General features: G+C 33.8%; 1 protein-coding gene across 1 annotated transcript in view; it reads left to right on the forward strand.

The window, feature by feature from the left end:
* LOC139486789 (protein SDA1 homolog) overlaps positions 1-14711 on the forward strand; it is a 48455-nt gene that overhangs the window by 11948 nt on the left and 21796 nt on the right. The window contains exons 6-11 of the mRNA XM_071271753.1: positions 1507-1599; positions 8590-8670; positions 10500-10604; positions 11093-11165; positions 12620-12781; positions 13587-13645. Of these exons, the coding sequence (XP_071127854.1) occupies positions 1507-1599; positions 8590-8670; positions 10500-10604; positions 11093-11165; positions 12620-12781; positions 13587-13645 (573 nt within the window). The remainder of the gene's footprint in view (positions 1-1506; positions 1600-8589; positions 8671-10499; positions 10605-11092; positions 11166-12619; positions 12782-13586; positions 13646-14711) is intronic.

Below are 14711 nucleotides of genomic sequence, written 5' to 3' on the forward strand. Positions count from 1 at the left end.
AAAAAAAAAAATTAAAGCAGATATAGACTTAAATGAAATTTCCATTAAGCCTGTCTGTGACTTTTTTTTGTAATAAATAATGTATAGCGGAGATGCATTATGCCCTATTTTAAATAGGTCACACTATTTTTAGCTCACCTGGCCCAAAGGGCCAAGTGAGCTTTTCTCATCACTTGGCGTCCGTCGTCCGTCGTAAGCTTTTACAAAAATCTTCTCCTCTGAAACTACTGTGCCAAATTTAATCAAACTTGGCAACAATCATCATTGGGGTATCTTGTTTAAAAAATATGTCCGCTGACCCGGCCAACCAACCAAGATGGCCGCCATGACTAAAAATAGAACATAGGGGTAAAATGTAGATTTTGGCTCATATCTCTGAAACCAAAGCACTAAGAGCAAATCTGACAGGGTTAAATTGTTTATCAGGTCAAGATCTATCTGCTCTAAAATTTTCAGATGAATCGGACATTCTATTGTTGGGTTGCTGACCCAGAATTGGTCATTTTAAGGAAATTTTGCTGTTTATGGTTACTATCTTGAATATTATAATAGAAAGAGATAAACTGTAAACAGCAATAATGTTCAGCAAAGTAAGATCTACAAAAAAGTCAACATGACCAAAATGGTCAGTTGACCCCTTAAGGAGTTATTGCCCTTTATAGTCCATTTTTTGTCAATTTTTCGTAAATTTTTGTTTTCTTCTACAAAAATCTTCTCCTCTGAAACTACTGGGCCGAATTAAATCAGATGAATCGGATAACCAATTGTTAGGTTGCTGCCCCTGAATTGGTAATTTTAAGGAAATTTTTCTGTTTTTGGTTATTACCTTGAATACTATGATAGAGATAAACTGTAAACGGCAATAATGTACAGCAAAGTAAGACCTAAAAATAAGTCAACACGACCAAAATGGTCAATTGACCCCTTAAGGAGTTATTGCCCTTCATAGTCAATTTTTAACAATTTTCATAAAATTTGTAGATTTTCCCTTTACATTTTCCACTGACACTACTGGGCCAAATTCATTATAGATAGAGATAATTGTAAGCAGCAAGAATGTTAAGTAAAGTAAGATCTAAAAACACATCACCATCACCAAAACACAATTTATCATGAATCCATCTGTGTCCTTTGTTGACAAAGGTGAGCGACACAGGCTCTTTAGAGCCTCTAGTTTTGTGTTATTACATGTAAGTATAATGATTGTTTTAGATCAAGAAGCTGGCATTAGTATCAATATATTAAGCTTGCATAGCTTTAGTTGTAAACTATTATTGATTATTGTAAATGTTTTAAAAGTATCAATTCAAGATAGCTTTAATTGCAAATTGGTATTGCAAAATGTTTCAAAAGTAGTAATCCGAGAGCAAACATTCTGTATTTTATCAAAGGAATAAAGTTATTACATGAAACCAAATACATGTTAATTTTTAATGGATTCTTTAACCGGAATAATAAAAGAAATAAAAAAATCCATTTTCATGTCTTTGTTATTTTTTTCTACAGGATGTAATGATAGAACTGTACAGAAGGAATATTTGGCGAGATGCCAAAACTGTTAATGTTATAACCACAGCTTGTTTCTCTAAAGTTACAAAGGTAAATACACGTTTGTGTAAATTAAAGTTATGATAACTAGTTTAACCAATTTATCAAAGTTAACTGAAGTGTAAAGCTTGGTACTATACAAATAAGAAGATGTGGTATGATTGGCAATGAGGCAGATCTCCCTGAGAGACGTAATGATGTAGAAGTTTACAACTATAGGTCACTGTACGGCCTTCAACAATGAGCAAAACCCATACCCCAAGGTTAGCTATAAAGTCCCAGAAATTACAAAATGTAAAACAATTTAAACAAGAAAATTCAAAAATTTGTAAACAAGTTAAAATTTTATGAATAAATTATACCTACCTGACATATGTCCGTTAGGATTTCTTTCTCTCGTTGGTATTTAACTCGCTCCCCACCGGAAGTTAAAAACTAGTACTCAGGTGTACTGTTATGACTTCCGGTCCAGGTAAACGAGATCAGTTTTCACTCGGCGCTTGAAAGACACCTCGTATCAAACTTCTCATTTACGGGGAGGTAGGGTGGTCTGACATATGTCAGGTAGGTATAATTTATTCATTAAATTTTAACTTGTTTACAAATTTTTGAATTTTAATTTCATAAATTAAAAACCTACCTGACATATGTCCGTTAGGATTATCTCTGATTCCAAAGCAATCCCTTTCTGGATGTGGATAAATAGAAGTTTGCCTCTATAGATCTTTAGGAATCATTTTCCTCTTCTTCACATCAGTTCATTTTATATATATATGTACAAACATCTTTTTGTAGTTTTTAAAGTTTTATGATTTTTTAAATATTTTTCTGCATTTTTTATAAAAATGTTTCCCACAACTTCATGTTGTAAGTATTTTCTATATACAGTTAAAATATATCACTGTTAATATTTACACACAAAACTAAAACATTCTCTTCACCAAACTCGTCGGGAAAGTATTCAAATGTTTAAAAAATCCACCTGTACATCTTTCAAGTAAAAATTCACAAAAGTGTTGGCTTGACTCCAATCTGCACTATCTAAAATGTCTTTCATTTTTGCTCCTTTGAAAAGAGCCCAGGAAGGTCCAATTGACCTAGTAGAATGTCCTTTCACTGAAGGAATATCTTTCTTCTGTTTCTTATATGCATGCTTAATCACCTTAACTAACCAACTTGAAATAGTTTGTGAAGACACTGGTCTATGTGGTTTATTTACAGTTAAAAACAATTTCAGTTCATCTTTGCCATTCTTGTCTCTTAAATCCTCTGTATTCCTCAAATAATGTGTCAAAGCCCTCTTAGGATCTAACAATCTGTTGTTCTCAAAAGCTGGAACAAAAATAGTTGGACTTTGATGAGAAATTCTATCTTGTTTTGACAAACCCTGACGTAAAAAAGTTACCCCTTTTTTCTGAACATTTACTGAACCTTCACCAATTCTCAAAGATTGCAAATCCCCACATCTTCTAAAAGTAGTAATTGCAATAAGAAAAATTGTTTTCCAAGTTATATATTTCAAACTAGCTTTTTTCATTGGTTCATAAGGTTCTTTCTTTAGTAAGTCTAAGACTAAAGGTAAATCCCACTCGGGTACAAGTTTTCGTTTAGGCGGTCTCGTATTAAAAACCCCTTTCAGTAATCTTATAATGTAAGGATGTTGACCAACAGGGATTTTTTCAATAGGAGATAATACTGAAGACAGCATAGACCTGTAACCTGCAATTGTCCTATACTGTAAACCTTTGTCAAATAAATGTGTTAAAAAATTTGCACAATTTTCTAAAGAAGCTGTATAGGGATAGATATCCCGTTCAGAACACCAGCTATTGTATTTTCTAAATTTAGCTTTGTAATCCTTTTGAGTACCTGCCCGCCAAGATGCTGACAAGAGTTTCCTAGCGTTTTCAGAAAAACCTTTTGTTTTGAGCTGCTGCTCGATAGTAGCCATGCAGTTAACTGAAACACTTCTGGGTTCGGATGTGCCACTTTTCTCTTGCCCTGAACCAGCAGATTTTCTACTAGTGGAAGTTTTAGAGGACAAGCTACTAGTAGTTGTAACAACTGGGGATACCAATGTTGTCTTGGCCAATGTGGAGCTATCAGTATTATCTCGCACTGAAATTTTTGCATGTGCTGTAAAATTTTTGGAATTAGTGCAAGGGGGGGAAATGCATAGGCAAACATGTTGTTCCATTCTATGGATAGAGCATCCACTGCTAATGCTTGTGGGTGATTCATCCATGAGCAAAACACAACTGCTTTTTTGTTTTCGTTTGTCGCAAAAAGATCGATTGTTGGATGCCCCCAATTTTGAAAAATTTGATGCACAACTGAATTGTCTAATTCCCACTCTGTTGCCTGAATTTTTATCCGACTCAATTGATCTGCTAACACATTGTTTACTCCCGCAATGTGTGCTGCTTTCAGATAAATTTTGTTTTCTAGGGCAAACATCCATAAATCCCAAGTCCTTTGACATAGCTGAAGTGACCGAGTCCCTCCTTGCTTGTTTATGTATTGGACTACCGTAACATTGTCTGACCGAATCAAAACTAGTTTGTTTTTCAAAAATTTCTGAAATTTCTTCACAGTCAGAAAAACTGCTTCCAATTCTAGATTGTTTATATGTAACAGTTTTTGCTCCTCTGTCCAAAGACCCTGAGCTGTTAGATTGTTCATGTGACCCCCCCAACCCGACTTGGAGGCATCCGTCGTGATTGTAACTGAGGTCTGATTTTGTTTTAAAGATCTTCCCTGCATAATTTTTGCTAAAGACAACCACCATTTCAAATGAACTTTTAGGTTTGGAGTACATTGAATTTGAAAATCTAAACTCATTTTTGATGGGGTCCAATTTCGAAGTAAATGTAATTGGACAGGCCTCATAAATAACCTGGCATTCGGAATCAACTCTAGACAAGATCCCATTTTCCCCAATACTTCCATGTAATGTCTGGCTGTTACCATGCCATTCATTACTTTTTGTACTGATAAAAATAGACTCTGTATCCTGTCCTGAGTTGGTAATACCAAACCTTGATCGAACTTGAACACCGCTCCCAAATAAGTGATTGTTTGATTTGGTATTAAACTGGACTTTTCGTGATTGATTAAAAAGCCTAGTCGAACAAGGAGATTCAACATTATTTCTCGATCTATTACAAGTTTTTGTTGAAACTGATTGACACACATCCAATCGTCTAGATATACTGCTAGACGTATGTTTTGTTTTCTTAAATGGGCAGCAACTACTGACACCACCTTCGTAAAAACTCGTGGTGATGATGTTGGGCCAAAACAAAGGGCTTTGAACTGGTAAACTTGACCTTGAACAGAAAATCTGAGGTATTTCCTGTGATTTTTGAATACTTTTATATGAAAATAAGCGTCTTTTAAGTCCAGACTTATTGCCCAATCTCCTTGTTTTACTAAGTTTAACACCTTTAAAATTGTGTCCATTTTGAAGTGTTGCTTCCGAAGATACTGATTTAGTGGTTTCAAATTTATAACCGGTCTCATTTGTCCATTCTTTTTTGGAACTAGGAATAATGTACTGTAAAAACCTGTCATTCGTTCTTTGACTGGTACTTTTTCTATAGCCCCTTTTTCCAAAAGAGAATTTATTTCTAAATTTAAAATATCCAAATTTTTTGTACTGACTACTGTCTTTTTTATTCCCTGAAAAGGAGGTTTTTGCAGAAACTCCAGTTTGTAACCGTCTTTGATTATTGACAGAACCCACTGATCCTGAGTTATCTGCTCCCATTCTTGTAAAAAATGTGTTAACCGCCCCCCGACCGGTATGTGTATCTTCGGAAACTTCACTTTTCTCACCTTGTCATCTAGAGTATCCTGAGGTTTTTCCTCCTCTACTGTTACTAGCCCCTCTTTTAAACTTAGGGATCCGAAAATGGGGAACTTCATTTTTAGTCTCACTATGCCCAACTTTTTTCTCAAACTGTCTACTATTAAAATTTGGCTTATTTGAATAACCAGAACGATCTGATGACTCTGTTTTGTCCTTTACCACATAAGGTTTCTTAGAACCAGAGGCTTCTGAAGAAGACACAGTCTTTCTCTTACCCAAATAGGATTTTTTAACACTAATGTCTGGTAGTAAGTCGTCCAGAGCTTTATTTTTCTCTTTACGAGTCTTGAGAAATTTTTCAAAGTCAGATCCAAACACACCATCTGCTGATAATGGTAAATCAGACAAGTCTCTAGCCTCATCAATTTCATATAAACCTGTATCAGTCATAGCTACTTGCCTTCGTACAATGTGATGAAAAGTACCTGTACGCCCCACTTGATCTAAGCTTTTAGTGGACATGGCAAATACATCTCTAACCTGTTGTATTGCTTTATTCGAATCTACATTGTCTGACTGTAAAGTTTGCATAAGCGCACCCAAACCTTGTTGCATGTACATATGCATAACAATACCCATGTAGGCAGCTTGTTGACCTCTGTAAGCTATTTTTTCAATCATTTTACTAGGTTGACTGAATAAACATTTACCACCTTTTGTAAGTGAAGCTTTCTTGCCATGTTTTTTAATCAAACATCTACTTATCAAATCATCAATAGTAGGAACCAGTAAAAAATTTTCAGTATCTTCATGTACTGGAAAATCATCTTTACTTTCTTCAGCAAAAGCAGAGACTAAATTAGGATGTTCAGCTCTCCAACTATTTAACAAAACCTGCTTTTGTGCCTCGTCAATTTCAATGCCCATTTTCTTTTCAGACTTTTTTGTCAAGGCATCATCCCCAAAGAGATCAAGCAAACACTTTTTTGTCTCTACGGACAAGTGTTCTTCATCAGAGGACTTTGTGTCCCACTCATTGTCACTTTCACCTAATATTTCATCGTCCCTAGGTCTGATTGAAACATTGTCATCAGAATTTTCATTTTCTGACAGTTCCCGGCGCAAACTTTGTGTATGCTCACGCTCACGACCTTCAGGTTGTCTTTGTGACAAACCTTTTGCCTCAGAATTTTTGTCGCCATTTTCGGCACAATTCTTGGCTTGAAACAATGTTATTAAAGTATCAAATTTTTCATTTACATTGTCCAACTTACTGTTCATTTTCTCTTCAAGAATGTCATATCTGCTTCTCCGCTTTTTCTTCGTCTTTGAACTTGAAGAACTGGTTTTTCTAATGCCAATGGCGGTTCCCGCGCCATTAACACTGCTCTCATCTCGTGGTTCATCCACGTGCTCACTAGTACTGTCGCTATTCATTATAACTACAGTTTACCAAAGTTTTATACCACGCTGAAAAACACGACCGTCTTTCAAGCGCCGAGAAAGAAAACTGATCTCGTTTACCTGGACCGGAAGTCATAACAGTACACCTGAGTACTAGTTTTTAACTTCCGGTGGGGAGCGAGTTAAATACCAACGAGAGAAAGAAATCCTAACGGACATATGTCAGGTAGGTTTTTAATTTATGAAATTAAAACTAGCAACCTCATTATGAAATAATAAAGGAACAAAATTTGAAATACAGCAATAAAACAACAACCACTGAATAACATATTCCTAATGACTTTAGACAGATAAATACTGAAAATCTAGGGTTAAACATATTTAATGGCACCATCTCTCCCTGGCTTATCTGTCTTTTTTTTTTTTGGGGGGGGGGAGGGATTTGTCATAAAAGCCCTTTATTTCTGATCAGAATATCTCAATTTTTTTCATCAAAATATTAAATATGTTTAATATTAAATAAATGTACTAAAAATTTTATATGCATTTACAGCTCGTTGAACTGCATCTAAAAATAAGAAAAAAATAATTAAATAGCATTTATAGTACCAGCGATACATTCAAATAAAGATGAATGAAATAGATCTATAAATGTATAGAATGTATGCACAAGGTGCTGACTATATACAGTGAAACCTGGGTAAACCGAACCCTGATAAAACCGAATTTCAGTTTAAACTGAACAATTTTCAAAGTCCCAAAAAATTTCCCTATCAATTAACGTTAATCTAACCTGAAAAAACCGAACCCTGTCAACACCGAATTCCGAACGCTTTTTGAAGGCTCGTTAGTAAATTTATATTTAAAAATTACCTGTCAAAATCAATCAATACCAATCAAAACACTAAAATATTATTAATTATTTGCATGATTTAATTAAACAAACACAGGATGGCAGAGTATCCCCGAGGGTATTTGAGGTTTAATGAACTTGTGAGTTGTTATAACAAACTAATTAGCATGTTTGTGTCCATGTATAAAGTGATTTTTTTTTGGTAAAGAAACGTTAAACTGGTCAGGTACCCCATCGCCGATAATGACAAGAAAGGAACTTTCCCTCAGATTAATTAAATGCACCTTACTCAAATAATTACGGCCACAAAATCGTAACTGCCATTCTGTAGCAAAACTGTTTAATCAAATAATAGTTTTAAAGCCTATCACTGGATTAAGAAGTCGTGCAACACAACAAGGTCAATGGATTTTGATAAAGTCCAAGAATAAACTGGATCCCTGCTGTTGTTTCACTCCTATCGTGTGCCGAAGTATCAACCAGCGGGTGACCAGTTTAGTCCGAGAACTCGTGTGTACAATGACATTCCCGATTCAACTACGGAATCTTCATTTCACAGTGACTGTAAATCTGAATTGGTTAGTGAATGAACGGATGAGAAAATAATTATAAAAAGCAAAATCGCTCCACGTCGGACATCTTATAACGAAGAGCGTGATGGACGGAGTGGCGTTTGATTTGTAAACAAAAATGTAGCAAAACGTCATCTTCTTATATTTTTACATTTACATCTAAATCAACACAAAAATAAACTGTCGTCTGTTGTGTCACCTATTATCCCTTGTCAGTAAATGTCTAAATTATTTTGGTGTCGACTTCTGTTTACCTCTTCAATCCGAACACCTGTGAGAACCGACCAAAACGCAAAGTCCCATGGGTGTTCGGTTTAGACAGGTTTCACTGTAGTTATTACAGAAAGGTGAAATACTTTAAAATCTTATTTATATCAAATTTTTGTTTTCAATATTCATAGATGCTGGTAGCTGCCCTGAAGTTTTTCATAGGACATGATAATGAAAAACCTGATGATGAGGAAAGTGAAAGTGAAGATGAGGTTAGTATATTGTATTGTATATAACAGGGTTAAGAACATGGTCTGATTAACCATTTAAACAGGTAATTGTATACACAGTGTTTCTGAACGTGATTAGAAAGGAAGAATGAAAGTGGAAAACCAAAACAATATGACATCTTATGTTGATAAAGTCTTTATGGTTTGTGACACCTGTGTATGTTTCTCAAATACATGTTGGGTTTATCAGTCATAGTTAAAGAGTACTGTAACGCCTCTGGTATAGCATTACGAAGCTCATCTTTAAATGTGTGTGTGTGTATTTTCTTATCAACACTATATACAAATCAACCTTGGTAGCAGGCCTTTTATTATCTTTCACTGGTAATCGTGAAACATGCAATGGTAACTTGCAAACCTTGGTAGCTGGACTGAGTAATCTAAGACACTGGTTTCTTATTCATTTTAAGACAAAATATAACAAAAACAGTTATAAGTTTAGCAATGACTATTTAATCAGTCATAAATCAATATATATATATATGTTATAAATAAATATCCCAAAGCAAAAACGGTTCAGAGTCCCCCTTGGACGTTAATCGTCGTGAGTAACCATTGGAAAGTTGGTTTTACTATTTATAGTATTATAGTTAATAGTATAGGTCACTTGTCAGGTCGTAAATATCATAAAAATTGGGATTATCATTAACCTGGTAATGGTTCACAAGTGGTAGGCTCTGGTAATAATGGTATAGCTATCAAAATGGTCAAGGTAATGTGAGCTCTCAGAATCGTCTGCTACAACTGTTTATATAGTCCGGAAGTCCGCGGACACAGAAAGTGTGTCCGTTACTATAACGATAAGTGTGTCCGTAAAATTAACGTAGCGATTGGTTGTAATTCTAAATATACATGATACCAAGTTCTGGAAACTAGGTTATCTCTGTCCATTCCGATTGGTCCTTAAAACCGGAAGTTCCCACGGCAATAATATATAACATGGCGCAAAAACCAATAGAAATACACAACCGACGAGGGAAACAGGGGAGATATGGGCTTATCAAGAATAACCCTTAGTGGAAACGTACCATGGTTACAATATAGACCCTTAACCTGATTGAATAAAACAGGTGAGCAAAAGGGACAAGCGATATACAGGTCAAACTAAAGCTGGGATCATGTCAAAGTACCCCTGGTCAAACAGTGAGAACGAACCCTGTGCTACACCTGTATCTATAATTCCCATAAACAATAATATAATACATACAATACAATACAATACGGCCGTGATACCTGAAATATAAAGTGTTCAAATTCATAGTCCTTCCGTTCATAATATAACAGTGCAGCTCAGAGTAGCGGAACACGAAAATGAAAGTGAAAGTAGAAATGAACTCTCTGAGCAACACAAAAAAGAATGAAACATGATACATATAAACCTATCAATCTTAACTCCTACCCTTAGGCATAACAGTACTACTTAAGATTTACTTTAGGCCATTATGATTTTGATGTACGATGTTAGGATTTAGTTCATCATTGAAAACCATCTTTAGCATCAGACTAAATAGAGGACAGCATTTAAACCCCCTTTCTCATTGAAATGTTATGAACACATGTATATTTACAGTGAGAGATACTATTATTTTTGTGTAAGCATATGACATAACTGATGGTAGTCAAAACTTTGATGTGTGATAATATAAGTAAAGTTATCGAAACACAAAACCATACCTGAACAAATTTTACAGATATTGATTTTTAAACACTCAACATGTTCAAGCTCATCGTTGAAGAACATCAATATAGAACAAAGATGTCTAATTATTTCTTTTTGTACATATAAAATCATAACTTTTATTTTATAACAGTATACCAAGAAAAAAGATACACAGAACTTACTGTTGGGTCATCGAGTTGCTAAAAAGACCAAGAAAAGACAGAAGAAACTGGACAGAGCTCTTGGTGTCTTAAAGGTCACTAGTAATATATAAAATGTTTTTTCAAACGAGAAAAAAAAAACACTTTAAAAGTGCTGTTGCTGTTACTGTGCATAATTATACTGTTTTTGTGACTGGATGGATAACCCATATCCTTTGGTTTTCTATTACATGTATAATCATTAGGAAGATTTATAAATGTAAAGTCCGTGGAATGTTGAGCAGTAGGCTGTGAATTATTGTTGATTCTGTAGATAGTGTCTACAACATACTCTCTTTAAACAGAATAGCTTTATTTATTATATTATATTTAATTTTTACTCATCACTGACTTTAATTTCATTCTTATTTTTTTTTTATTTTATATTCTTTTTATGTCAAGTAATGAGAACCTTAGTTCAAATATAAAGTGTTAGTTCTTGTAAAGTTTAATCATAAAAATGATCAGATATGCTTATTTTCTGATACTGACATACTAATTAAGTTCCTGTTGTAAATAGCTAACATTGGGTTTTTTTTTGCAGAAAAACAAAAAGAAAAAGAAGACAGGGGAAGTGTTCAATTTCTCAGCATTACATCTTATACATGATCCCCAAGGTATGTTTATTTTCAAGAATACCGTTAATTGGGTTATTTTTGTTTTTGTTTTATTTTGGTATATTTGGTGCCTCCAATGAAAGTGCCAAAAGTAAACACACGAAGATAAAGCGAACACTATATATTGAAACGCCAAAATCGAGGACAGGGACGACAATATAGTATTGTTAATTATTGGGGGAATAGCTTATGTTATTATGTCTTCCGTATATTTCCTCTTATTCTATACAAAGCCAAATCTTCAAATAAATACGAAGTATAATTTGACAACAACACTATATAATTTTAATTTAATTTTCAATTTTTCTGAAATCGTTAAGAAAACACAATATTGAATTTGTATTCTCATATGTCATAAATATATGCCAGTCTATTGCCGATTATACACCGTTATTGGTAATTAGAATATAAAAATCCTTTTAATCCTTTATTTTCTATTAATTACCATGTACTGCCAGAGGCATAAGGATTAAAATTTGAAACCCTAATATTTAAACATTAACATGTAGATGCAATAGAGATAATGATTAAAATTTATTTCATATGATTTTTGTAAAAAATAAATAATCTATTTATAAAAAATCACTTTCTTTTAGCGTTCAACACCGAGATAAGGAATTATTTGGAATTGCATTTGTATACGATTCCTTCAATTAGTTAACTTTGTCGTGTTTCTAGTTTGTGTAGGTCATTGATATTTTGTCAATAAACATAAACGGGTAAATAAGGGCTTCTATTGTTCCAAAATTAAACACATCAATTGGGCGAAACACCAAAATAACACACACCAAAATAAAACACATGTCTTTTGAGTGAAAACCGCCAAAATATCCAGACGCCAAAATATCCTGACGCCAAAATTTCCCAATTTACGGTATTACTTATAAAATCTCCTCTTTTATTGGTTGCCAAGAATAACTGTACGTTGTTTTGTTATATAAAAAATGTCAATATAATCTTGTTTTGCTCACTAAGATTTATTGAAAAACTTGAAATTGAAAAGTTTTAAAAAATAGATACCGGTACTGAAACTTGATTATTAAAAGATTTTCATATGGTTGGAGAGACATTTTGAATTTCAATATTTGTAATATTTTTACCTGGGTTTTCTGATCAACATTGAGGGGAGCTTTGGTGGTCTGATAGAAAAAAACAGAGATCACTAGCCTGTCAACTCTAAGGATTTTGTCTTAGATCTTTATAATTGACAAGGATTGCCAGTTCCCCTGCTGTAATGAAGTGGTCAACAGATACTCGTACCATCTCAACCAATATTAACTGGCCTGTAATGATAAAGCCATGGTGGCGAAAAGTGGTGTGAAACAAACAAACAAACATTTATTATTTATGTCATTAAATATGTTTTCAAATGAACATGCTATTAGTCTTGAACATATAAATAAGTACCAGTGCTACATTGCGGTCTAAAAGAATTATATTACATGTGATTTCAGATTTTTCTGAGAAGTTATTCCGACAACTAGAAAGTACGACAGAGAGATTTGAAGTAAAGATAATGATGATGGATCTTATATCAAGACTGATTGGTGTTCACCAGTTATTCCTGTTAAACTTTTATCCTTATATTCAGAGGTTTTTACAACCTCATCAAAGAGGTAGGTATATCTCTTAACCATTTCTGCTGTACACTTAAGCTGGTTAACCAAGACATGCACGATGTCAATAGGTTTAAATGATGTCATTTAACAATCAACTCTTAGTGTGGCATCGGAAATATAGAGGAAAGTGCTGGAATGTGAAAGTTGCCTTTTGTCAAATTTTTATTTGTGAAGATTGACCTTGTTAAGGGGGTCTCATTGGGGGGTTCCGATCCCGGATCCCGCTTACTGTTTTGTCAGATTCCCGTATCCCGCTTACGCTATGTACGTAAGCAATTCTAATTTTTTGTCATTTCTGGGGTCCTGCTAGACCTCATTTCCCGTTTTCCGGACACAATAATTTGACTTTCACGTGTCACGCTTACAAAAAAATCCGCATTACGCGTCACGCTTAGACCCCAATGAGACCCACTGTTAACACCTTCAGAACTTAAACAATATTTGAAATCAGAAAGCCATATTTGATTTGCTTTTCATACAAATGTTGACTTGAATATTTGTCTTTTAGTATTTTGTTTACATGTCTGTCTGGTTGCCAAATTAAAAAAGTTAATATCCAGTTGCCTAGAAATTTTCATCATAGAATAAAAACAATTTCTTTTGCCTATTTTAGCATGTTTTCAATACTTTCAGATAATAACATTGATCTTTGATATAAAAGTTACAGAATGACATTATATTTTGTATAACTTTTTTCGAAGTTTCAATTATCATTAATTACCCTTTAACATAGAAAAGTCTTGAGTCCTAGCATTAGTATCTGTTTGAATTTATAAACATAGTGCTTGTTTAACTTTTTCAGAGGTTACAAAGTTACTGTTGTTTGCAGCACAGTCTAGTCATGAATTAGTACCTCCTGATGTAAGTTTAGGATAAGTCAATATTTAAGAAGAAAATGAATAACTGCATTTGCTATTTACAAGTTCTATGATTTATTGGTTGTTAAATACTATACCAGTTCCTCTTGAGAAACAAGATCTTTTAGCAAAATATGCTTACATATTTCTTGCCTCGAATGTGTCCATTAATCTGTTTAAAACCTAACATCCTTTCAACTTGAAAACTCCTATAAAGGGCATTAAAGTTGGATTTTGATAGTAGATACTGTGGATTTATGATTATTCCTGGGATAGATGTTTTGTGGATTTCCTGTGTATGGGTGAACTAGAAATATGAAAATAGAATACAAAAAATTTAATGAAAATTTCAAAGAGCTTAATATATGAAGAAGTTGTTGAAACTAAATATTCACAAAAATATGCATCCAAGAAAATTACCTGGCTTCACGGTCATAAAACTTTCGAGCATGATTTTTGTACTCAGACTCGAAAATCAACCAATCAAATTGCTGGATTTTATGTTTCGAGCATGATTTTTGTGCTCCGAGCACTGAGCAAAGTTTTATGCCTTCAACCCCAGGTCTCACACAAAAGAAATTAAAGTTTATTACATCACAATATATAAACAAGACTAACAAATATATTGCACAGCCCAGTATAAACAATAGACTATAACCTGACAGTCACAAATATTGTTTACAAGCAAATTAGTGACAAGCCATCAGAAATAATTAAATATAATAAGTCAAACAGTTCGAATATACATTTTAGCTAACCGCCACGCCAACCACTGCCAAAAAACTAACAACTGTGCTGAACAAAGCTTTTTTCAACAAATTAGTTAAAAAATAAAATTTAAACAATATTGGCTTGTAACTCTAGCATGCAAGAAATAATATCAAGCAAAAATTAAATAAATAAAGCAAGCAAGCAAGAAACAATATCAACCCTGAACATAAACTTTTCTCCATACAAGAAATAATATCTCATTTGAAAAGAAACAGCACCCCACAGTGTAAATGTAAGTGATAAATTTGTCCTACCGTATAGGGCCGTGTATTGTCCGCATTTGTGTATAGTCCGCACCC

Source organism: Mytilus edulis, chromosome 8 (genome assembly GCF_963676685.1).
Source record: "Mytilus edulis chromosome 8, xbMytEdul2.2, whole genome shotgun sequence".
Lineage (NCBI taxonomy): Eukaryota > Metazoa > Mollusca > Bivalvia > Mytilida > Mytilidae > Mytilus > Mytilus edulis.